Genomic DNA, 23,952 nt, shown 5'->3' on the forward strand with positions numbered 1-23,952 from the left:
TGAGTGAGGCCAGGTGTAGCACAACCTTCTGGGAAATGATCGAGGGGACTCATTGTTTCTCACATGGCCCATTTAACCCTCTGCGGTTCAGCCAAACTTCATAGTTCATGCACTTATGTTTTTCAGGATGGTAATACGTGATAGTATCAAATTCAGATTTATTATAAACATACCTTCCCTTACTTTTTATATTTGAGGCAGAGAAAAAAGTGACCCTAGTGCCTTTAAATTGTAATTTTCTTGTTAAGGGTTATGACTTACTTTGAAGGCTAATACAACCCAAATAAAATGCTTATTAGTGCTTTCAGGCTGTACCTCCTCACTCCTCACACCTTCAAATCATAGTTTTATGCTCTAACTCACTGGGTCTGGGCTTCTGTCCTGGCAAGAAAATGATCTAATCTTGAGAGGTGGGCAACCTCTGGGCAACCTCTCAGGACCGTAGGAGGAATGCCTGGGTATGGGACAGTGGCGTAACTAGATGCTGCTGGGCCCCTCAGCTAAATTAATTTAGGGCCCCAATTAGTGCTTAACTGACCTATTCTACTATTAGTTAGGGCCCTACACTCCTGTCCCCCCGGTTCTGCTTGCTATGTAGTTATGCCCCTGGTATGGGAATCAGTTTGCACATTCCATTTTTTCTGTCAGTTTTGGTTCAATAACAAATATAGATAAGTTCTGTACATAAAAAGGAGACAGCCTGGAACACCTCTTTTAATCTTTTTGGTGCCAGAAATGTTTCCTGCAATTGTTTGTCTATAAGGTTCTCAACAGCATAACTTATCTTTTTTACTGTAGAGTAACACACTTTTCCCCAAAAATATCTTTAATAGAAAATGGTGAAGGAATCTTCTCACTCTATTTCATGCCACAAAAAAGAATAAGCACAGTCATCTGTTTCTCAGTTCCTAAACAGGACCTTAAAGGTTAATAGAAGCCATCTACATTGTATTGTATTGATTTCTATTTTTTTATTCTTTATTCTTTTTTTTTTAGCCGTCCAGTACAGGCTTCTTTTTTAATTTAACAATGCATAAAAGGGGAAAATAAATAAAAGGTGTTTCACAACTCTTAGCATGAGCAAGAATTTATCTTTTGGCTGCATTTCCTGTATCCGCAGGCTATTTGAAACTATTGTGCTTTAATCCTTTGCCGGAGGGCACATGCGTTTCATTGCACAATGTTTTTCTAGTATGTTATAGAAGTGTTTGTGTCTGACATTTAAACTGCAGCCCTGACTGTTATACTGTTAATGTGTAGTGGAGTCATTTTAACATATTTTTCAAACTAAAGCAAGAAGCACAATTATTAATTGCTCATTACAGAGAAAAGCCAAATGCTTAAGTCTCTCTCTCTCAACAAATATACTTAAACACCTGGTTATAAGAAAGTCTCTTTATAAGTGCTGCCATTTGAAAGTTTGGGTGCTTGTTCATGTTTAAACTTTATTAACTACTAAATAATTCTACAAGTATTACTGCCAAGACCCATGCAGGATGGAGATAATGTTAAACATAAGTAATGCACAGCTACCTCTGTAGCAAAGAAGAACACTGCAGAAGGGACTTGTGGGACAATTCAGGCCAAACATGTTGCAGGCTTTCAGCGTATTTATATCTCTTAAGTGATGAAATTATATGCAGAGATATTGTGTTAGCAGAGGAGTTGTACAAGCTGGTACTATACTTTTCAGACATCGTAGCCTTCTTATGGCTAGGTTTTAAAATTGCAGGAGAAAACTTTAGACAGTGCCAGTCAGTTAACTGGGGCTCAGAAGCTGACACCATTCGATTGATTTGTCATTTGTTGATAATCTTATTAAAGAACTGGTGTTTTAGTAAAACTAAAAAAAGTATAAATCTTAAATTAAGCAGAATATACCAGTGAAATCATAACTGAGTTGTCTTTGGCATGCTTTAACATTGCTATACAGCTATGTATTGCTAGACAGACTTCTAACAATGTACCTTGTTTTTCAGTATTCCACAGATCTAAAGAAGCTTTACTGTCAGATTGCCAAAACCTGCCCAATCCAAGTCAAAGTAATGACTCCGCCACCCCAGGGAGCTGTAGTTCGGGCCATGCCTGTGTACAAGAAAGCAGAACACGTCACAGAAGTTGTGAAGCGATGTCCGAACCACGAGCTGAGCCGAGAATTTAATGAGGGTATGAGCAGGATATACAAAAGGGCTAAATGAGCATTTGGAATCTAAAAACTTTAAAGCTCTTTAAGTTACTTTGTTATGAAAAATGTCTGATCTGTTTTTCTGAAGTAGAACATGGGTCCTGCATTTCTGTTATAATGGACCATTGCTGCATTTGGCCAATGCACATCATAGGTGCTAAGGAACATAACAAATATAGGGTTGATATTTGGCGTGGATTTAAAAATTAGAACTATGGTACAGTACATGGGAATTTGGCCAGAATGGTTTTTTCTGAAGCCAAAAAGCCATGATAAACACCTGTTATTGTATTTCAAGATAATGGGAAAACCCCCTTCTGAAGCTGATGAGCATAATGTGTTGCTAACTGTCCAACAAAATGTCAGCACCCATGGTATTTGTTACACTAATTGTAATTGGCATTATACCGCAAGGATTTTACAGATTTGTCATAGTTCTTTCAGTGTGAAATGCCATCGTTCCCTGCCATATTACAGACACTTTGTGCAGAATGTGAAATTCTGCCATGGGCAAATACTGTATGTAAACAATACAGTATGCAGGTATAGGGTCTATTATAGGGAAAATACTTAAAATACAGCAGTGAGATTACTCACAGGATCCTGTTTAAAAAAAAACAAACAGCTCTTCACTTTAGAATGGACTGCTCTATCTCTGTAATAATAAGACAGCACCTTTGCACTTGATCTTAAATAACCAAGTATAAACCTATGTTGATGAGAAAACAACCTCATTGAGTTATTAAAAGTATCCGCAAGGCATGATTTTTCAGACCCCAGATCTGTAGAAAGGGCACTTTACCCTACCAATTAGCAGTAAGCAATTACACAGTTTAACATATTCATACATAAAATCTTTCATGTGCTAAAGTTTCAGCAAACAAAAAATAGGGCAATGTTCACAAAGTCTGTGTCTGGCCATTTTTGCTACTATCTTGCCCATACATCTATTTTTCATTAATGCTATTTACTGCCTTTCTATGTAAAATAATGTACTCAATGAGCCGGTCTGTAAAAGTATGTAACAGACTGAAACAATTTATATAGGCTTAACTATGTGTTCTTTTTGATTTTTTTCAGGACAAATTGCTCCCCCTAGTCATCTGATCAGAGTGGAGGGCAATAGCCATGCCCAGTATGTGGAAGATCCAATTACTGGAAGACAAAGTGTTCTGGTACCATATGAACCCCCACAGGCGAGTTTTTTTTATACTTATATGAATTTCACTTAACTATTATATACCTTATTCTGCAGAATGCCACCCGCATTAAACAGATAAATATAGCCAACTACCCTTTGCAAAGCATCTCTCAAATCCTAAGATATATACATTAAGGGGCAGATTTAACGACATTCAGATTTCGTGGTTTAAGGGCTCTGGCACACGGGGAGATTAGTCGCCCGCGACAAAACTCCCTGTTCGCGGGCGACTAATCTCCCCGAGTTGCCTTCCCCTGCCATCCCACCGGCGAAAACGTAAGTCGCCGGTGGGATGGCAGACGCGGCGGCGCGATTTCACGCAAATCGCCGGAATAGCCTTGCGAGGCAACTTCGGCGATATGCACGAAATCGCGCCGCCGCGTCTGCCATCCCAACGGCGACTTACATTGTTGCCGGTGGGATGGCAGGGGAAGGCAACTCGGGGAGATTAATCGCCCGCGAACAGGGAGTTTTGTCGCGGGCGACTAATCTTCCTGTGTGCCAGAGCCCTTAGAGTTTTTTTTCAAACATAACAAAATAATTTCCATGAAAACCACAAATGTCTAATTATTTATTGAATCAAATGTTAGTTAATGCCTCTTGTGTCTACAGTTGCTTTAGTTCTTTATTTCTACTGCTTTTCTACTTAATTAATGCCTTTTGTGTAACAATGATAATGCCCATACAGTTTACACTATTTGCTTTAGTGGGTAAAGAAAGAAACAATGGTTTCAATCCTGTAATAAAGATTTCCAGTGTTTGAGTGTTTCTCTTATACATAAATTCTGTAAATTTTTTATAATTAAAACTGGTATTTTTTTCTATAGGTTGGTACAGAATTCACAACAATATTATACAACTTTATGTGCAACAGCAGCTGTGTTGGGGGGATGAATCGGAGACCTATACTCATCATAGTTACACTGGAAACAAGAGAGTGAGTGTCCACCTTTCCTCTTATGTATAGTGACATTTCTGACACCCTGTGTTCCTGTAGTGGTTTTCCATGGCTGCAAAAGTACAAAGCTTATGAAAATATATTGCTATTTCTACTTTCAGTGGTCAGGTGCTGGGTCGACGGTGTTTTGAGGCTCGTATATGCGCTTGTCCAGGCAGAGATCGCAAGGCAGATGAAGACAGCATCAGAAAACAGCAAGTTTCCGACAGCACAAAGAATGGAGAAGGTATGCTGATTAATAAAGAACTTACTAAGATGAGTTTGGCAGCTATCCAAGGTGTAAGCCTTTTTTTCCAATGAAGTTAAGAAACAAAAAAACTATTACACTATTTAATAAATAAGCTAGTAAGAGTTGAAGCTGAAGAGTAAAGAGCTTTTACTTGAACAAATGTGTGTGTATGCTATTGAACCTGGATTGTAAATTCTGCAAATAGGCGGATATAAATTGTGAATAATCTCCATAAAGTTGTAGAAATAATGCATAATGACTATAATATTTTGCACTAATATTACTTTGCCTGGGGTGGGGTATGACCTGTAAATATTTTCATTTGTCGCTCCAGCTTTTCGACAAAGTACGCACGGCATTCAAATGACTTCCATTAAAAAGCGCCGATCGCCAGACGATGAAGTTCTGTACTTGCCGGTAGGTTCTATATCATATTCAGCTAACAATATGGGTTTTGCTGCTGCAAATAAACAGTATTTTTCATTTAAAATTTGTTTGAATGCAGTGGAGTGACTAGAACTTACTGGGCCCCAGAGCAAACTGGTTTTAATCCCCTCCAGTCCTAAAACATTTAAACACATATACTTAAACTGCATATCAGTCATGACTCCTACCTTATTCTGATATCTTTTTTCAATATCTATCTGTACATGTAACTAAAGTTGCCATGTTTTTTTATACTAAAGATTCTGCTTATTTATTTAAGCTTGCTACCTAAATTTCACAACATTTTCATGTATAGGTAAAAGGCCGAGAAATTTATGAAATGTTGCTAAAAATCAAAGAATCATTGGAGCTCATGCAATTCCTTCCGCAACACACAATTGAGAGCTACAGACAGCAGCAACAACATTTGCTACAGAAGCAGTGAGTATAACCATTATTATTTCCCAAGGAAATGTTAACAAATGAAGATTTTTGCGTGTGTGTGCTCCCCAATAATTATGTCAATGCCTTTGTTTGAAACTAATTTCAGAAATACACATGCATGTTCTTTTTGTTTATTGCATTTTATGAAAATATGTACTTTTTAATACAAAATGTTAGGCGGTAGGATATAAGCTGTTATCCCTAAATACTTGACTGAAGATTTCCACGGTTAGAAGGTAGATGCTTAGAATGTATAAGCATCTATAATTATAATTCCCCATAAAACTGTGGTATTACCGAAACATTGATCTTTTGATCTCAAAACGGCACAAAGAAAGTGATCTTTATCTCTCTTTCTCATGATTTTGGTTGTTTAATATAAAGAAAATGCTGCCATGAAACACTTTTTTAAAAGTGATTAAGTGTAATAGTGAATGTGAGCATAAAGCTATTTCTTTAAAGGGAAAGTATCACTGGAAACCAGTCTGTAGCTAAATACAACTGTGATTTTTGTGCTTAGTTTAAAGTAAAATGATGCTTCAACAACCGCTTATCTCAGTGATGCTTTCTCATTAAAAGAGAGGACCCTGGGTTAGCATTATTTCTTTCATTCTTGGCATTAAAACTTTTAATACATGACATTAAATTGCTCAGGGACAGAAGCCTACAGAGCAACATGAATGGCCCACGAAACACAGGGAGGAGTGACACTTTCTCCATACAACATTGGCAAAAAAGAATGCCGAACAGCCCCAACTACATGGAACAAACTTTAAAGCATTCTCCAATAGATCAAGATCTCAGAGATGAAACTTACCTAAATGAACGGTACCCACTTCCATACCATCTTTTAACTCCTCTTAGAGAATAGAGGGCATGTAAGCCTTGTTACTTCTGGAGGACACTGCAATATATTCCATGAGCTGATATGAATTCTTCAGAAAGAAGGGAATATTTAATCTTACTGACCAGCACTGCCAGTGTCTTCACCACCTGCAGACATGTTTTGTAATAATTTACATATGTAAAGTATAAACCCCAAGTATTTTTTTATCCTATAAATTAAAACGCAAGGTGAAAACTTTGTATATATATTTGGTAAAAATAGAGACTGTGATTGGACCCTCTCATTGCTTTGCAGTTTTACCATAATATGTTCTTTTGTACAAAATGTCTTTTTCAGGAGGTAGGGTTTGGTGGTTTTGTCAGGTGTTGCCATCTGAACAATATGCCATGTTTGTAGTCTGACAAAAACTTGAGCAAATACATTTTAAAATCCTAAACAAATGGCTTGAATGAAAATGAACAGCCGCTTATATAGTCACCTCGAAACTTTAACTATCATGCACAGTCTGCACAGCTTAGCTTATTTTACATTTGCTTGTTAAAACACAAGATGGTAGTTACATGGCAGTTACATGGATTGCTAAGAGGAGGAAGAAGCCTAGGCAGTTCTGGGTTCTAAGATGACACAATAGCGAAGCCCTTACTAATCAAATGATCATACATTTTTAGGAAGATAACAATTACTTGTATCTTTCCAGGTGTGGTTATATTACCCTTAGTGGGGTTAACTGCTAGCAAATCAAAATCAACAAAATAGCAGATTATGAGCATTATGGCAACAGTGTCAGATTTGGGGTCATTAAGCCAATGTCTTGATAGTCTCTTTGATATAGTAAGCACCTAGACTGTTGTGGTGCCATGTATTAATCAGTCTGATCTGAAGAACACATATATATTATTGCATAGCATATGGATTGTTATGTTTTAGATCTGTAATTATAAGGAATAGTTTAATTCACTTACTGTGTTTTCACAAACACCTTCCATATTTTATTTCAAAGCAAAAGAGACTATCTCAGAACATACTTAGCTTAGCTATAGAACTGTGATAGATCTACAAAAACAGTGGGAAAAACAAAGTATTCTATTATGAGTCTCTTCAGCTGGGTGGCACTCCAGGATACATAAATACTAGACTTTGACTGAAAAATCATTTTTTGCGCTCTTATAACCCTTGATTTTCCAGTTTAATCGGCTTTTACAGTTAGTAGCCTTGTATCTATCTGTTTAGTTGTTTTCAGATCCCAGCAGTTCTAATCAGTCTTCTAAAATTGGTCAGGATGTTGGGAATACTATCTGTAGGGAGCGTCTGTTAAGCTAGAACTACACACTGCTTTTTTAAGTCCAGATGAGAAAAAAACAAAGAAAAGGGATTACATCTTAAATCTATTGTGCACCAGTGGTCCCCAACCAGTGGCTTGTGAACAACATGTTGAGGATCCGTTGTATACATTTTACTAGATAAGCCGGCTGTTTATGTCTATGTGTGTTTGAACTCACACAGAAAATGAGCAGAATGTGGCATACTTTTATATCACCACTAGTTTTGTTGGAGAAGTTTGTATCTGAAGATTTGGATCATAATTATATAGTACATACAAGTTAGTTAACGGACCTCATGTTTTATCAGCAAAATGAAACATTTTAAACCAGTTCCAAAAATTTGTGCAATGTTCGACCGTAGCAACACACTAAATATGTAGGTTAAAATGACACAGGAGTTCCCAACCATCTGAGTATACTTCAGTTATTTTAGCCCTAATCCAAGAGATTCACATCACCGTGCATGGGGGAGGCGTTGTAATTTTAATGCACATGGTCTAAAGAAATGCTGACAGTTCTTTCAAAGGTGTCAGTGGACTGCATATTTTCTTTCGCTATCTTTCTTTCATGTCTCTCATGTTGCATGTCTGATTTCCTCTAATGTTCTTCCCTTTGTTTTTCACTCAAACCCCCGCACCTCTATGATCACAGTGTGGCTGCTCAGATTTCAGCTCACCCACAAAGATAGCAAAGCCAGCATCTTGCAATGTACCATTAAGGTGTTTGAGGTTAAAATACTCCAGGAAGTCTGCCATTATGTGAAAGTCTGTAGGCTGGTTAGTGGTGTGTGTGTGTGTAGCATTTAAAGGAAAGAATGTTTTGTAACATCTATAAATTCTTATTGGAAAATATTTGTGCAATATTTACAGCCTGTTTATTGCTATTAACTGGCTTACTATGGACAACCTTTGGCACTGATAATATAACAGTTTTTTGGGCCACGATAAGTGTCTGGAGCAATTTCCTGCTCTGTTCAACAGAATGTAACATAATAAGTTTCCTTAAAAAAAAATGCAGGTTTCTCCTCAAAAAACTGCCAAAAAACCCAAATTCAAATACCAAAAAAAACAAAAATTAGGTGTGAGAGAGAGGACTGATTAAGTAAATTAAGAAACAAAACTGCAATAACTATTAATAAAATAGAATATAAAATAAAATATTTTCCATTCATCTGAATAGCAGATTTGGATAATATTATGCTTGGCTTGCACTTATTCTATCCAGGCATTATCATTGTTTTGTTACTGAAGATATATCAAGATGGGGAAGTGGAGGAAGCATTAGATTTCACTGTACCTTAAGCAAGCGGCTCGTCCTGTATTCACAGAATTGGCTTGGATTTCAGGAAATTACAGAGCTGGCACGTGTTGTAGTCCCAACATTGCAAGCCTTTGTCTTTAGATCTTAGTGGTACACTTGCTCCCTCACGTCCAGTTTCTGAGAAAGGCACGATTGTATGATTGTTTGCTCTGAATATGCCAATTATCTACAATAAGTGACAGTAAGGTCAGTGATTTTCATTAGCATCTAAGGATAAAGGTTTCCGTGACTCCTTAGAAAAGCAAGTGGAAAAAGTATTGAATCTCTACATAACCTTTGTAACCCTTTCGGCAAGCCACACTCTGATCAAAAAGGTGCCCTTCGATCTACATCTTTCATGGTCTTCATCTCTCCTTCTTTTCTTCTCTGGTTTATTTTTCTGCAGTCTCCTAACGACCTGCTTCGGGGATGAACTCATGGAACCCAGGGGAGATCTTCTGAAAGACAAAGATACCTTCTTAAAACATTCCACAATCCCCAGTCATTCAATGTATCCATAAACCATATATACACTATGCCACTTTTAGACTCTGCCACTTTGATCAACTCATGGACCGCATTTTAGAGCTGTGTGAGGCATCATTAATGCTTTAACTCTGGCATGGGTAAAATAGATGCCTAGAAAGGTCCATAAAAACCACCATGCTGCAATATTGCTTGTTTTGTGTGCAACTATCACCAGCTCCATCTTCAAGCCATGCTCCAAGTCTTTTTTTTTGCCTTTTTTTGTTAAAAGTTGAAAAGATACCTCAAACTTTTACTTTGTGGCTGCAGGCAAAGCAGAAGTGCCTAAATCAATTGCAACCACATTTTCTGTGACAAAATGTTTTGGTGAAAAAAGTTTGAGGATCAATATGAGTGTAGTTTTACTGCTATTTATGTAGCATTTCCTGAAGGGACTCAAGCACGGAGCTGTCGTTCTGACACCATCCAGTGCCTTTTTGCTTCTTGTCAATGTTTGGAACATTTCTGTGATGTCTATTTTTGTGTTGGGGCAATTGCTATGCTGGTTTTGAGCTGGACTCAGTGTTAACATATTTTTTTAAGAAATGTTATGATGCATATTGAAATTATGTTACAAATATCAGTAACCGGGGAAACAAATCCGGTAGCTGAGGCTTACAAAATGCTGGTCATGTGAGAATGTAAAGATTAATTATATGGTAGCTGGCTGCTGGACAGATGTAAATGAAATACCTTTCCTATGTGCATTGCTTTGGCTTAGTCTGTTTAATGTGCCATTGAGTCTTTTATGCCATTAAACCCTTATAGGGGTGGTCCACCTTTAAGCTCTTGCTCTCTGAGGCTACAATTTTAAGGTGAACCACCCCTTTAATAGCCCTTTGCTAACTAAATTTTATTAGGATATTTATATATGTAGTGCATAACATCATTATCAGTTAGGATAGGATTTAAAGCCCCCCCCCCCCCCCCCAAAAAAAAAGAGTTATTCAAAAGAACACAAGGATCTAAGTGACATCAAAAGTACATTTCTGACAATTTGCAATTAAACTTGAGTAGGAAATTCCATTTTGCTGATTTAGATGAAAATTCCAGAGGCATTTATAACAGGACCCCTAATAGTGATACAGTTTATGTCTGTGGAAAATATTTAGATCCTGTCCAATGAGCAAGGAAATAAACTGCCTGCTCTGATATTAAATGTATGTGCCTTACAGTCATTTTAAGCTTATACAGTTCATTATTTCCGCTACCATTGTCATGGACTGAAGGGAAGTGTGGAAGTAACAGCACAAGCAGTTTCATATGAAAAACTTTCTGTAAATAGTCATAAATATAATGATTAGCAATTACCCCAGTCACTGATATACTGAGTAGAGTAGAGCTGGCACGGCCTTCATTTGCACTTAGACATAATCAGTGATAAACACAACTGAGCCTCTGCTTCCAACCTGTTATAAAAATAAAAGAAAAACATCCCTTCTATATACTAATATACTAATACCTAATGTTTTAGCCACCAAAAATGGCAACTTGTGAGTTGTCCTTTTAGTTTCAATTGAGTCAGTTAGGAATTTACCATAGAAAAATGTGGTCATGGAATAAAGATCTAAAGCCAAATATACAAATGTGGAGTCTGCTTAGGCCAAATTCCCTGGGTATCCCCCGGCCCCCCTGAAGTGCTGTTTCGAGTGGCTGCATGTTCATAATTTACAATAAATATTTATACAAGTTTATCTCTTATTTGTCTTCCTGTTCATTTCTTTTTACATTTTCTAGTTGGGGGAGGGGTCAGTAAAAATGAAGATCTGTGTGCCTTTATATCACTGCAGTCTCAGTAGGATTTCCTCCAATATAAGAGGAACATCAGATGCTAAATACATGCCTGGCTTTTTTCAAGCCAATACATAAAACACCTTGATTTTTGTGCTTATTTTGCACACTTATCATTACTTAAGGGGCTGATGCCATACTAATACCTACTGTTGGTCCTCTCATAATATTAAATAAAAAGAAACAAAATAAAGTATGTCCAAGCATAGCATACGCTAGTTTTTTGTGTCTCATTACGGGAACATACATGAAAAATAACTATTTATACTTGAGTAATATTTTTACTTTAGATACATATCTGCAGTATTTAATGTACCATTTATGTACAGCCATTCACTTTGGTTTCAAAAGTGCCACTCACCAATGACCATCTTGGGTGCCCCATGTCCCAAGGCCATGTCCAGTTAAGCCTTTTGTCTTGCACCTTCCCTGTGTCTTCCTACTTATAGGTGGTACCTGCTAAGGGCTTTTCATTCCTCCTGTCATTTCAGTTTCTGATAAACAATAATTCCAGGGATGCTAGTTATATGACATTTCCCAAGCTCATTAATTATTACCTGGAATCTGGCAGAATAGCAGTGTTATAGAGAAAAGGTTAAGTGGGAGGCCATAAAAGAAGCAGATGTCTTTACCATCCACTTTCCATGGTGCCCTAAGGGACCGACTCCCCCTCATTACTTCTTAGATTCTTAGATTTTGTTTATTATAATCAAAAATCAGTGGGAAAATGCAGATTTTGTTTAAAGTGATGGCAGTATCAATTGCTAGTGATAAGTTTCAAACCTCCACAAAATGTGTTCGTTTAAAAAGAAACAAAAACATTTAGAAAACCCAACCAAGGTTTGAAATAGGCAGTGAATACACAAATCGCAGACAAATCCTTCCACAGTTTATGCTTGGCTATTCAGAGCTGCTGTCAACAACAGAGTTCAATGTACCATTTTATTTCTTTCCCCATAATCAAAACACCAGTAAACTGAGTCTGGAATCTAAGGGGTGTAATTTAATCTTTTGGCCCTGCAGTGATTCAGGTAAACAAGCCTGAGGGTACACGCTCATCACCTCCTCCACTTGGCTTTTTGCCTTATTCCTTGAGGGTAGTGTGTGATCTTATCTGGTCACATACCTGCCCAGAAGATGTGTGCAGTGATACTGGAATCATAGAGGAAAGGTGCTGAGTACAAAAAGTGAGTGGGTGTGCATTTATGTGTGTGTGTGTGTGTATGTTATATATAAAAGGTCAGTCTATCCAATTTTATTGTACCTTATTTTTTATTGCATCATATGTATACAGGTATGGAGACCCTTTATTCACATTTCCTCATGACCAGTGTACTATTAGCCTGGATAATGCCATATGTTGTTTCTCATAAAAAATAATTCATTCACATATAGACTTTTTCTGTGATGCATTTAAGTGGCCATTTATAGTGGTGTGGCAGTCACATAGGTGAAAAGAGAAAAAAAAACACATATAAAACAATACATCAAGGGGATTCAGTCCACTGGTATCCGAGCTTGGACTTAAAAAAAAAATCAGTTCTCATCAGAAACTAATATACATACCTAAAATGTCACACTTGTGTTCTTCGGCTGTGAAATGGACTGTTGATTTGATATCTTTGCTCCACAGAAATACATTAGACTAGAGGCATTCTGTAAAGAAAATCAGTTATTAAGAAATATTACAAAATTATATATTATTGACATCTCTTTGCATGTTTCTTTTATTTAACTGTTCTTGGTACCTGTGATTTACATGAAGGAAAAACAATAACAGGGTTACCTCTGCAAAGATCCAAAATTAGTATGAGATATACAGTTGTTTTACCATGTCCCTGCCAATTTATTTGCCATGTAGATAATTTGTAGCATAATCAAAAATCTTTCAGTATGGGTATTTGTAAACATGCCTAATAGTCCATTTTTTTATTATATCATTGCAGATCTTCATTGCCAGGGCAGTCTTCATTTGGATCTACATCCCCACCACTTGGCAAAATGAATAACATGAACAAGCTTCCCTCTGTCAGTCAGCTAATGAATCCACAGCAGAGGAATTCTCTTACCCCAAATGCCATGTCGGATGGAATGGGAGCAAACAGTAAGTATATTGAGACACCTTGCAACAGGCAGCGCCCAACAGAATAAAGATTCTGGGCAGTTTAAATGAACATACAAAAACCTATCATTTTTGTTCATATTGAGCTGTATCCTCTATTCTGTTGATGAAAGGAAAATGGGCAGCTCTGGACATTTTACTGTAAGACATTACCAGCTGAATTTAAATCAGTCTGAAGTAAAATAGAGGAATATATTCTATGGACTAAAGAAAAAACTACAAGATCCTGATTTGAGACCAGCTTTATTTGCTTTATGCTTACTGAAGGGAAAACCTTACTTACAGAACACTGCAATAATCATTACATTATCCATACATCATGGAGACATTCACCTATTCAGCCATCACCATTTTATTTCGCTTAAGTTTTAATAATGATTTTTCCATTTCTAGTTCCAATGATGAGCACCCACATGCCCATGACCAGTGATCTTAATGGACTCAGTCCCTCTCAAACATTGCCTCCATCATTATCATTGCCATCCACATCACATTGCACTCCTCCTCCTCCGTACCCCTCAGACTGCAGCATTGCCAGGTAATTATCTAAAGGGTGCCAAATTGTCCCTGATCTAACCATGTGTTCTTTAAAATGCTATTATATTGTGTGTGATATAGTTTGTATTGTTAGGGGAAAGGATATATCTGAAAAACCTATTTTATTGCATAAATCAACATGAGTTAGTTGACCTTATTTAGTAGATACCACCATTCTAAAATGTATATTTTTCAAACGAACTCATTAATTTGAGTCATTACTTGCAACTGTGGCAAATCGCATTGGTGCAAGAGACTGAGAACATTGGAAGCTGTGGTTTACCAGGTTAATATAGGGAAAATGTTTTGTGGATTTCTGGGAAACTCTATTGCCATAGTTAATTCTATAATGATCAACACCTATAAAAATGCCTTGAGAAGACCATTCTGTTGCAAGGCCACTTTTTATAAGACCATAAGCTGATTTACTTAGCAAATTAAAATGGCTTCTAGCACTTCCAACAATTTCTATTTCTGGTTCTGATATGTTGTGGAAACCTTAATTAAAAAAATGTGTTACGTAGACTTGCAATTTTAGTGTTGGTGTCCCTTTAGCTGAGTAGAGTTGTCTGTCTTCATGACTAGAATTGCCTTCTGCATCTTTCAATACTCTACACTGGGGATCTTCAAATTGTGGTCCTGCTGTTGCTGCTGAACAACTATTGTCAGCATTGTGGGTAGGGTACTGGGAGTTGTAGAGCAACAACAGACAGAGAGCCTTTGAATATCCCTGATATACACATAAAACATATAAGCATATTACTAGTTGCCAAAAGAGAATAAAGTAGCTAACATGCATTGACAATGAAGAGTAAGGGGCTGTATTTTGCACCCCTTTACAGTCACCTGGGCTTGGATTCAACCCCCTCCCCTAATCAATTTGTGCATGCGTATGGACAAGTAAAAGAAAGACGTGAGGTGAGATAACACTGGTTTTACCTCTACAACCACAGTCCTTTACTTAGTCTGTTTTTGGGAATGCTAGGGGTTATTATGGGAGCTAGAATCTTGGGATAGCATCTTCCAATAGTGGGAATCTGGTGCACAACTACTTTACCACTTATATATATGTGAATACAGTAGGTGGCTTACTATAGTCTGTACTTATGTAGAACATTCATCTTACCTCAGCCATTCAGGCTAATACAACAATGAAGCTTTTACACTTTGAATATTCAACTTGTCAGAATATCAGACTCAGTAGCAACTATTACTCTATGCTTATTTTTGGGTCATCATTTGATAATATAGCTGCACTTCCAAACCACATTACAGGCTATAGTGGGATAAAGCCCTAGAACAGTGTCCTCCCAGTAGCAAAAGCACATTATTCTTACCAGCATTATTATTATCAGCCATCTTGCTGCTCTTGCTTTGGAGTGCTGTCTATCTATGCTGCTGTCCTCACGATGATATTATTATAGGGTCTTTATTTAATAAGACTTAACTTTCAATAGTTTTGTTGTATTAACCCTTTTATTTTCTTTCTGTTTAGTTTTTTAGCGAGATTGGGATGTTCATCCTGTCTGGATTACTTCACTACCCAGGGCCTGAACACCATCTATCAGATTGAAAATTACTCCATTGAGGTGAGAAGAATGAAATACATAAATCTAACTCTGTTCCACAGCATATTTCATATAACAGTATTATAAAATGCTGTTATACTATTGGTCTGTAATTAAGGTTATCAGGCAGGATCCAGACCAGGATACCCTATCCTAGAACCCACCAAACCACTCTTTAAGCCTGCCTTGCAACTCCATTGTTCTGTAGTCTCAGGTCTTCACAAAAAGATGGTAGTTTGTACTGGTTTCTTAATCTTATTCAGAATTATTTATATTTATGTATTAATTTGTTATTATTTAACAAAATGATAAATAAATTACAATAACTTGGAGAAGACTACCTGCATAGACTTCTTGTATTGAGGGTGTCCAAAAACACAGTAAGTAACACATCTATGTTTCTCCTTTACAAGGACTTAGCATCCCTGAAGATTCCAGATCAGTTCCGGCATGCCATCTGGAAAGGTCTCATGGAGCACCGGCAGATGCATGACTTCACGTCCCCTCCTCACTTGCTTCGCACCACTAGCAGTGCGTCCACAGTAAGCGTAGGGTCCAATGAGCCCCGTGGGGAGAGAGTCATTGATGCTGTACGATTCACACTAAGGCAAACCATCTCATTCCCCCCAAGAGATGACTGGAATGACTTCAATTTCGACTTGGACACCCGCAGAAATAAGCAGCAGCGTATTAAGGAAGAGGGCGAGTGAACATCCCCATTTGTCTCTTTCTATATATAATTACTGAACGTATATAGTAGCTTCTCTTCACTGAAGCAGATTGGGGTGACCCACTACTATATGATGAATAGACCACAGTACTAAATGATAATGTAATTGCTTTGGTATTTTGGCTATAAAGTTACTCTTCATTCAGTTAGTTTGAGCCTAATCCAAGAAAACTTTTTCTGTATAGGTGTATCCATTAAAATAGCCCTGAATTGAGTAGCCAATACATTATAGCAGGATTGCCCTTTGCATTGGGTAGCTTGGATTAAATATACAGGCATATTTGTGTAGGTGCATATCTGAGAGCACTTGAGTTTTGTATGTTTAGGGTTTTAATGAATGATAAGTGTCCTACAACCCAGAAAGCACTTTGACAGTCCAACAAAGCAGTCTTTTGAAGTGTTTCTCACCTGCCTTTCTGCCATTAATCAGTTGTCAGACCTTTCCATTTTACAACTGAGCAGGAAGTCATTTCTATATTGAGGAAAACCACAAATAAGATTTATTAACCCGCTGGCGTATAATAGATTGACACATTTCATCACAGGAGCTGACTGTGCTAAACAGTCCGCAGCTCAGTGGTTCCCAGATTGTGGGGCTTCCTAAGAGTCTAAGGAACATAGCCAGCAGGACATACTGAGAAATGACTGCTTTCCTTGCTAGATTTTCCTTGAAGCCCCATATAGATGAGTAAGTGAGGATACCACAATATTGTAATATATCTGTAAAACTGCTACTAGCCAATGTTGGTCAACAATAATGACTGCTATAGCTTGAATTTTAGATACAGATGGGGCAGCAGGGGTGGAATGGCGAATTTAACTTAACACCCCACTTGTTGGTTTGAAGGCTGATTAACAATGCACTAGGCACAGATAATAAAACAAAACATGGATCACTTTGTAGCCCAGTACATCTCTAGTAATAGAGACACTTTCATAGGTTTCATCAACTGTATTTTAGTTCATTCACTTTAAGACCCCCGTTACTAGTGGAAAGTGCCAAGACAAAGCGCACTCTATACAGAACCTTCGCTTTAAAGGATATTGTTAAATAGTAATATGTAACTGCCTGTTTTAGCTGCTTAAAGCTCTTTTTCATTGGGAACCCTTTTATTTTGTCATTTAGAAGGCCATATTTTGTTTATTTACACAATGACTACACTGCCAACCATTTAAAAGCGAATCCCTCAGTTCTATACTTCCACATATTGTACAGTGTATATATATAAATATATATTATATGTATAATTATGATTCTGATATATTGTTTTGGATTTATTTTGAATTAACTTTTGTTTGGGATAGCAGGTTATCCAGTATAACAAATCAAATATATAATGTAAATGCTAGGTGGCAAAACAGCAAAACATTTTTTTTTTGCATCCAATACAGACTCTCCATATGTCCTAGATTTCAAAAATATCACTGCTTGTAAAAGCCATAACGTGTGTCCACTGCAGGAAAGTCTAAACTATTCATAGGAGAATTCTATGGCACCCATCACTGCCGCATCAACTTTGTTTCTTGCAAGGCTCATCAGTGGGTTTTAGGTAGATCATCCGGGATGTGCAGCCTGCAGCCCTCCTGCTATTCTTCTCTTGGTTGTTGGCACAGTGCTGGAGATGGCAGTTGAGCCACAGCTGGAGGCTGGAAATCAAAACTAACAATTTTTTTTCCTTAATTTTTGAATTTGGACAAATATTGAATTCTCCCCCAAATACCAAACTCTCTTGAACTCTCTCCAAATATAAGAAACAGTTGCATCATCTTTAAACCAGAATGGCACTGGTCATTTGCAATGACCTAAGGTTCCAATTTGAATTCAGCTGAACATTTAGGAGTTGGATGATTCTAAATCAGTGCTGGGATTTGGACAAATTCTGCATCCCTAAGTTTTATATGTATTTTTTGCAATATCTTTACCCCTTAGGGGTCCTTCTGATGCTGGAGCCATATGTCCTTTTTGCCTTACATTAAAATCTGAAAAATCTCTTGAAACGGTACTGTACTGTATATCATCCATTGTGTATAAGCTGCCTAACTGCTGTGAAACATAGAAGTTCAGTTCTATTAATCACGCTTTTCCTGCATATTGATCTTATTTTCTATGAAAAACTGGAAATAGAAAAAGAATCTACACTGCCAGCATTTAACTGTTTTTAATGTACATATTTGTTTTGTATGTTGTCAAGAAATACAATTTATTCAAGAAAAATAAAATAAATATAAAGAAGCTTATTGTGACAAATGTTTTCTGTTTCACCTATGAACCTTGTCCACCATGAGGGACAAATTGGTAAAGGTATGGGATCCATTATCCGGACACAGGTTATCTAGAAATTCAAAATTACGGGAAGGCCATCCCCCATAGACTCTATTATAGTCAAGTAATTCAAATTTTTTAAAATTATTTTCTTTTTCTCTGTAATAATAAAACAGTTACTTGTACTTGATCCAAACTAAGGTATAATGAATCCTTATTGGAAGCAAAACAATCATATTGGGTTTATTTAATTTTAAATACTTTTTAAGTAGACAAAGTATGGACATCCAAAATACAGAAAGACCCCTTACCCGGAAAACCTTAGGTCCCGAGCAATCTGGATAAAGGTCCTATACCTGTTCACATTTCAAACTGATGTCTGTCTCAATAATAGGGAAGTATTTATTAGCCCTTACAAAGTGAAAAACATAAACTAAGAAAAGTTTCCCCAGTCTGTCTCCCCCAGTCTTGCTCCACTACAAACCCTGCATTTCAAGGGGAAATCATGGTGCAGATAGTAGTACCCCTTGGGAAGGGCTGTCGGCATTTTATTGCCCCATTGCTTCCTAAGTGTGTAGATGCCAGAGCCATTATTGAAAACAATAAGGAAGATGACACAAATGCAAAAACTAGGTGAATACATTTTTGTATTTACACAGAAAATAGAAAAACAGAGTATTTACATTCCTATTTTCTGTATTTGTAATCAGATCTCTGCAAATTTTCATTTGAAATTATTCTCCATGGGGAGAAATTGAGCCCAGAGCTAGGACTGACTCAACCCCAGGTATTTCTCTTACTCCAGGGCCGGAACTAGGGGTAGGCAAAGTAGGCGCCTGCCTAGGGTGCAATCACTAGGGGGCGCACTTTAAGGGGGAGTTTTATTTATTTTTTAAAACTAGTTTGCTTGGCAGCCCTGGCCTTTAATAAACCGCCTGCGGCCCACTCCAACCCGCCTCTAGCATGTGTGTACGTTATGTACTGCTTACTGTAATCGGTAGCTGGCCTGGGACCCGGGAGCACTCCCCACCCCTCCCTTAGCCAGCGCTATGCCTGCTGTGACGCATGCGTACGCACGCACATAGGCGCCCCTCCATACACCTGCACGTTACGTCACTCAAAGTACAGGGAGCGCTGGCGCTTTGCAGAGGTACCTGAGCAGCGCATGAGAAACGGCTGAGTTCTGACACATGCTGGCACAGGAAGGAACACATACGGTTTGGGGGCAGAATATGATATTTTTATGTGCAGGTTGGGGACAAATTGGTCAATATAAGTGATTGGCTGCTTCAGGTACAGTACAGATGGGGGGGCAATATAAGGGATTGGCTGCTGTTGGCACAGGTACAGATGGGGGGCAATATGACGGATTGGCTGCTGCTGGCACAGGTACAGATGGGGGGGCAATATGAGGGATTGGCTGCTGCTGGCACAGGTACAGATGGGGGGCAATATGAGGGATTGGCTGCTGCTGGCACAGGTACATATGGGGGGGCAATATGAGGGATTGGCTGCTGTTGGCACAGGTACAGATGGGGGGCAATATGAGGGATTGGCTGCTGCTGGCACAGGTACAGATGGGGGCAATATGAGGGATTGCCTGCTGCTGGCACAGGTACATATGGGGGGGCAATATGAGGGCTTGGCTGCTGCTGGCACAGGTACAGATGGGGGGCAATATGAGGGATTGGCTGCTGCTGGCACAGGTACAGATGGGGGGCAATATGAGGGATTGGCTGCTGCTGGCAAAGTACAGATGGGGGCAATAGGATGGCATTGGTACATGGGGGCAATCGGGGGGGATAATTTTATGTGGCTTGATGATAGCAGCATTTATTAGTTCTGTCTGACTGGGCATCGCGTGGGGTAAAACATGTGGCTATGCTCTGACTGGGGGGGGGGGCGCTGATTGAAGCCTTTGCCTAGGGTGCCAAAATACCTTAGCCTGGCCCTGTCTTACTCTCATGCTTTTGGGTAATGCGTGAGGAAGACAAGGGATTTTTGTATGACTGAGGCCAATGTACTGGGTAACAGACAGGGTCAGTGTAGTTTAAATTTCCAAATTCACTGCTTGGCACTTAGCGTGTACCTAAATACTGCAAATACTCTGACGTACTTTATTCTGGCTACAATTAATTAAACACAAGCAATCGAATTTTACATCGAAAATATATCATGTCTATATTGTGTAAATCAGGTAAATCAAGTACAGTATGTCATGGAGGAGCCTAGCCTGCAGCATACATGTTTCTGAGATCTCCCCTCCCAGGGGGCCCACAAAATCCTAACTAGTGTTGAGCAAGATAATTTGTCAGGCATGGATTCACTGTGAATTTCTGTGTTTTGCCACTGGCAGATTGTCTCGCAAAATGGGCAACAAAATTTGCAGAGAAGAAATTTGCCGTGTGGCAAAAAAATAGTTGCGCATGTAAAAAAAATGGTGCATGGCAAAAAAAAATGGCGCAACATTTTTTTAACATTTCGCAAATTTTTCCCAGTTTTTCTGCTAATTGTTTTATGAATTTTTCAGTACAATGGGACAGATTCGCTCATCACTAGGATTAGGTAAAAACCTAGTGAAACCATAAAATCATGGACCCAAACTAACAACACTGACAGGAAAGAGCATGGGTGGGTAGGATACAGCTGATAAAAATGATTGTTATGCCCATTTTAATGTACCCAAGGGTGTAACTACAGAGGAAACAGAGTTGCAGTCCCAGGAGTGTAGAGGGCCCAGTAACATCTAGGTATGCCACTGACTGTACCCGATATGGCACTCCCCAGTGTGGATCCCTCAGAACTTCTTTTCCACAATAAATGCCATACTGAAAAACTATATGAAGTAAATCCAAGGCCAGGCACAAAATGACTAATTTGAAGAAAGGGAGTGTTGGCCTTACCCGATATGCATTACAGGTATGGGACCTGTTATCCAGAATGCTCAGGACCTGGGGTTTTCCGGAAAGGGGTCTTTCTGTAATTTGAATCTCCATAACTTAAGTCTGCTAAAAATCATTTAAATATTGAGTAAACCCAATAGGCTTGTTTTGCCTCCAGTAAGGGTTAATTATATCTTAGTTGGGATCAAGTACAAGGTTCTGTTTTATTATTACAGAGAAAAAGGAAATCATTTTTAAAAGCTAGAATTATTTGCTTATAATGGAGTCTATGGGAGATGGCCTTTCCGTAATTTGGAACTTTCTGGATAATGGGTTTCCAAATAAGGGATCCCATACCTGTACTACTATCTCTTAGCTCATCTGTCCCATATTAAACCTATGATAAAGAATACACTATACCCCCACTTTTGGGGCAGTATATGGCCCTCCCATGCTGACCCCTGGTTAGTCTGTTACCAGTACAAGGGAAGTCTAGTAACTCCCTGCTGCTTACCCAGAGCCAAGCACTGAAACAGGCTCACAATATTGTAGGATTCCAGGCAGTAGAACCCCAAACCACACTATGTAAAAAATTAGAACCACCCAGGGATGGCTAAAATGCATTTACTATGCTGTTGGTCAGACCTGCTCTTCTGTTCCATAGAAAATATTTGATATTTGTGGCGCTCACATATGCAGACCTCAGATAAAGGCTTTACCATAATCAAAGGGGCTTATATATCACTGGCTGAGAGCTGCACTGAATAAGCAAAGTGAAAAGGCAGGAGTACTAGTGCTTGCTCCCTCTCCATTACACAACCACATTAAGGCCCCCCTAAACCAAAGGCCTCTTCTCCTGTATTTACAGTATAAACTGCTACTGAAAGCATATTGCTTGGTTAACCCTATATGCACAAAGGAACCCTGGGAGGAACAGTGGCCAGCAGCATTGGATAGCCCCTCCCTTATCTCATTCATTTACAGGCACAGACTATTACAAATCTGTATTGCGTACAGCAGTGATCCCCAACCAGTGGCTCCTGAGCAACATGTTGCTCACCAACCCCTTGGATGTTGCTCTCAGTGCCCCCAAACCAGGTAGTTATTTTTGAATTCCTGACTTGGTGGCAAGTTTTGGTTGAATAAAAACAAGATTTACTACCAAATAAAGCCTCGTGTAAGCTGATAGTGTGCATAGAGGCTGCCTAATAGCCAATCTTAGCCCTTATTTGGCACCTCCATGAACTTTTATGGTGCTTGTGGTGCTTGTTGTTACATTTGACTGTGGCTCACGAGTAAGAAAGGCTGGGGACCCCTGGCGTACAGTATTACACTAGGAACAAGCTCCAGTGCTCCAGGTACCCTACTACATACATTCAGGCCCGGATTTGTGGAGAGGCCACAAAGGCCCGGGCCTAGGGCAGCAGAAGCATGCCGCCCCGCCGCAACAGAATTTTTAAATTTGGCTCCCATACGGAGCAGTCGGGACCTCTCCCCACTGCTCCGTATGGGAGTTTAAATGTGCGATTGCGCATGCGCACTGGTTACGCACGATCGCGCATGTGCATTCGTGGGGGGCGGGGACGGCCTCGGGGCGCCCAGAAGTGAAATTCGGCCCTGCATACATTGTGCCGTGCCCAGAAATTCAGGCATACTGGAATAAAGGCTTAAAACATCTTTCTGTAGTGGAGAAAATCAGATCCCTGCTGCTAACCAACTCTTTTGCTTACTTAGCAAAGGGGCTCTTTAAGCTGTACAGAAGTCCCTTATAGTATTCGTTAAGGTGCTGAAAAATTTGCTTTCACTAGAAAAGACCAAATAGCTAAACGCTGGCAATACTGGCAGCTATGGACTGACTCCCTCTCTGCAGTGTAGAATAGACACCCTTGTAGAATAGGGGAATAGACACCCTTGAGACATGACCCTGAAACTGTCTAACGCTGTGGTACTGTATGTGTGACTCATGAACCGCAGGTAGGGACCACTGGGTAAGTTACCCTAACTGATTATACTGAATAATAGAAAGTTTGTTGCACCACCCACACGGAAATCTTTGCACTCTCAAGGAGTTAACTAGGCAGAAGGAGTAATTATAAACATCAAACATAGAAACGAGCGAATCTGTTCTGCTTTGCTTTGCTGAAAAATTTACAGAATCAAAATATTCCACTTTATGTGACCAAAAAAGACTCCTTACATCCTAACTGAACCTATAATGCTGTTTGTAAGTTTATGTGTGGGGACTCACGTACAGACTCTCCATATCAAGAACTTTGATTGTGCAACCTTGTTTTTATGTATCCTTTCATTTACTTTTCCTGAGCAAATAAAATACAGTATGTCACGTTTATTTATTTCAACACTGGTGCTTTGGAAAATCTGCCTGGGAAATGCCGTGAAGTAGAAAGAGAAATTGCATTTTTTTTTTACCTCTTTTCGATGCTCAGGGCTAAGCAATGACCGTAGCTTTTATAGGGGTGGCATGTGTATATCAAAGCATTGCTTCTCTATACATTGCTATACACCTGCACAGGGCCTGCATTGTGTCCAAAAGGTGCCTTAATTATACATTTTTTGTCTTGTGATCTTCTGTTACATTTTGTTTATACTCTTCATCACCTTA

At 38.8% G+C, this 23,952-nt stretch overlaps 1 protein-coding gene across 6 annotated transcripts in view; it reads left to right on the forward strand.

Annotated features, from left to right (window-relative positions):
- The window catches only part of tp63 (tumor protein p63), a 107,948-nt gene extending 89,531 nt beyond the window's left edge, over positions 1-18,417 (forward strand). For 2 of the 6 annotated variants that reach the window (XM_031902027.1, XM_004914376.4), the window contains 10 exons: positions 1,980-2,166; positions 3,266-3,381; positions 4,214-4,323; positions 4,446-4,570; positions 4,908-4,990; positions 5,316-5,440; positions 13,174-13,331; positions 13,743-13,887; positions 15,382-15,475; positions 15,868-18,417. In XM_031902027.1, coding sequence (XP_031757887.1) covers positions 1,980-2,166; positions 3,266-3,381; positions 4,214-4,323; positions 4,446-4,570; positions 4,908-4,990; positions 5,316-5,440; positions 13,174-13,331; positions 13,743-13,887; positions 15,382-15,475; positions 15,868-16,164 — 1,440 coding nt within the window. In that variant the 3' untranslated portion in view covers positions 16,165-18,417. Of the gene's footprint in view, positions 1-1,979; positions 2,167-3,265; positions 3,382-4,213; positions 4,324-4,445; positions 4,571-4,907; positions 4,991-5,315; positions 5,441-6,097; positions 6,272-9,317; positions 11,138-13,173; positions 13,332-13,742; positions 13,888-14,728; positions 14,805-15,381; positions 15,476-15,867 lie in introns of those variants that run through there. The other 4 variants (XM_004914377.4, XM_004914374.3, XM_012963343.2 and 1 more) reach the window with 4 other exon arrangements.
- The last annotated feature ends 5,535 nt before the right edge of the window (positions 18,418-23,952 follow it).

Source organism: Xenopus tropicalis, chromosome 5 (assembly GCF_000004195.4).
Source record: "Xenopus tropicalis strain Nigerian chromosome 5, UCB_Xtro_10.0, whole genome shotgun sequence".
In the NCBI taxonomy this organism is placed as follows: domain Eukaryota; kingdom Metazoa; phylum Chordata; class Amphibia; order Anura; family Pipidae; genus Xenopus; species Xenopus tropicalis.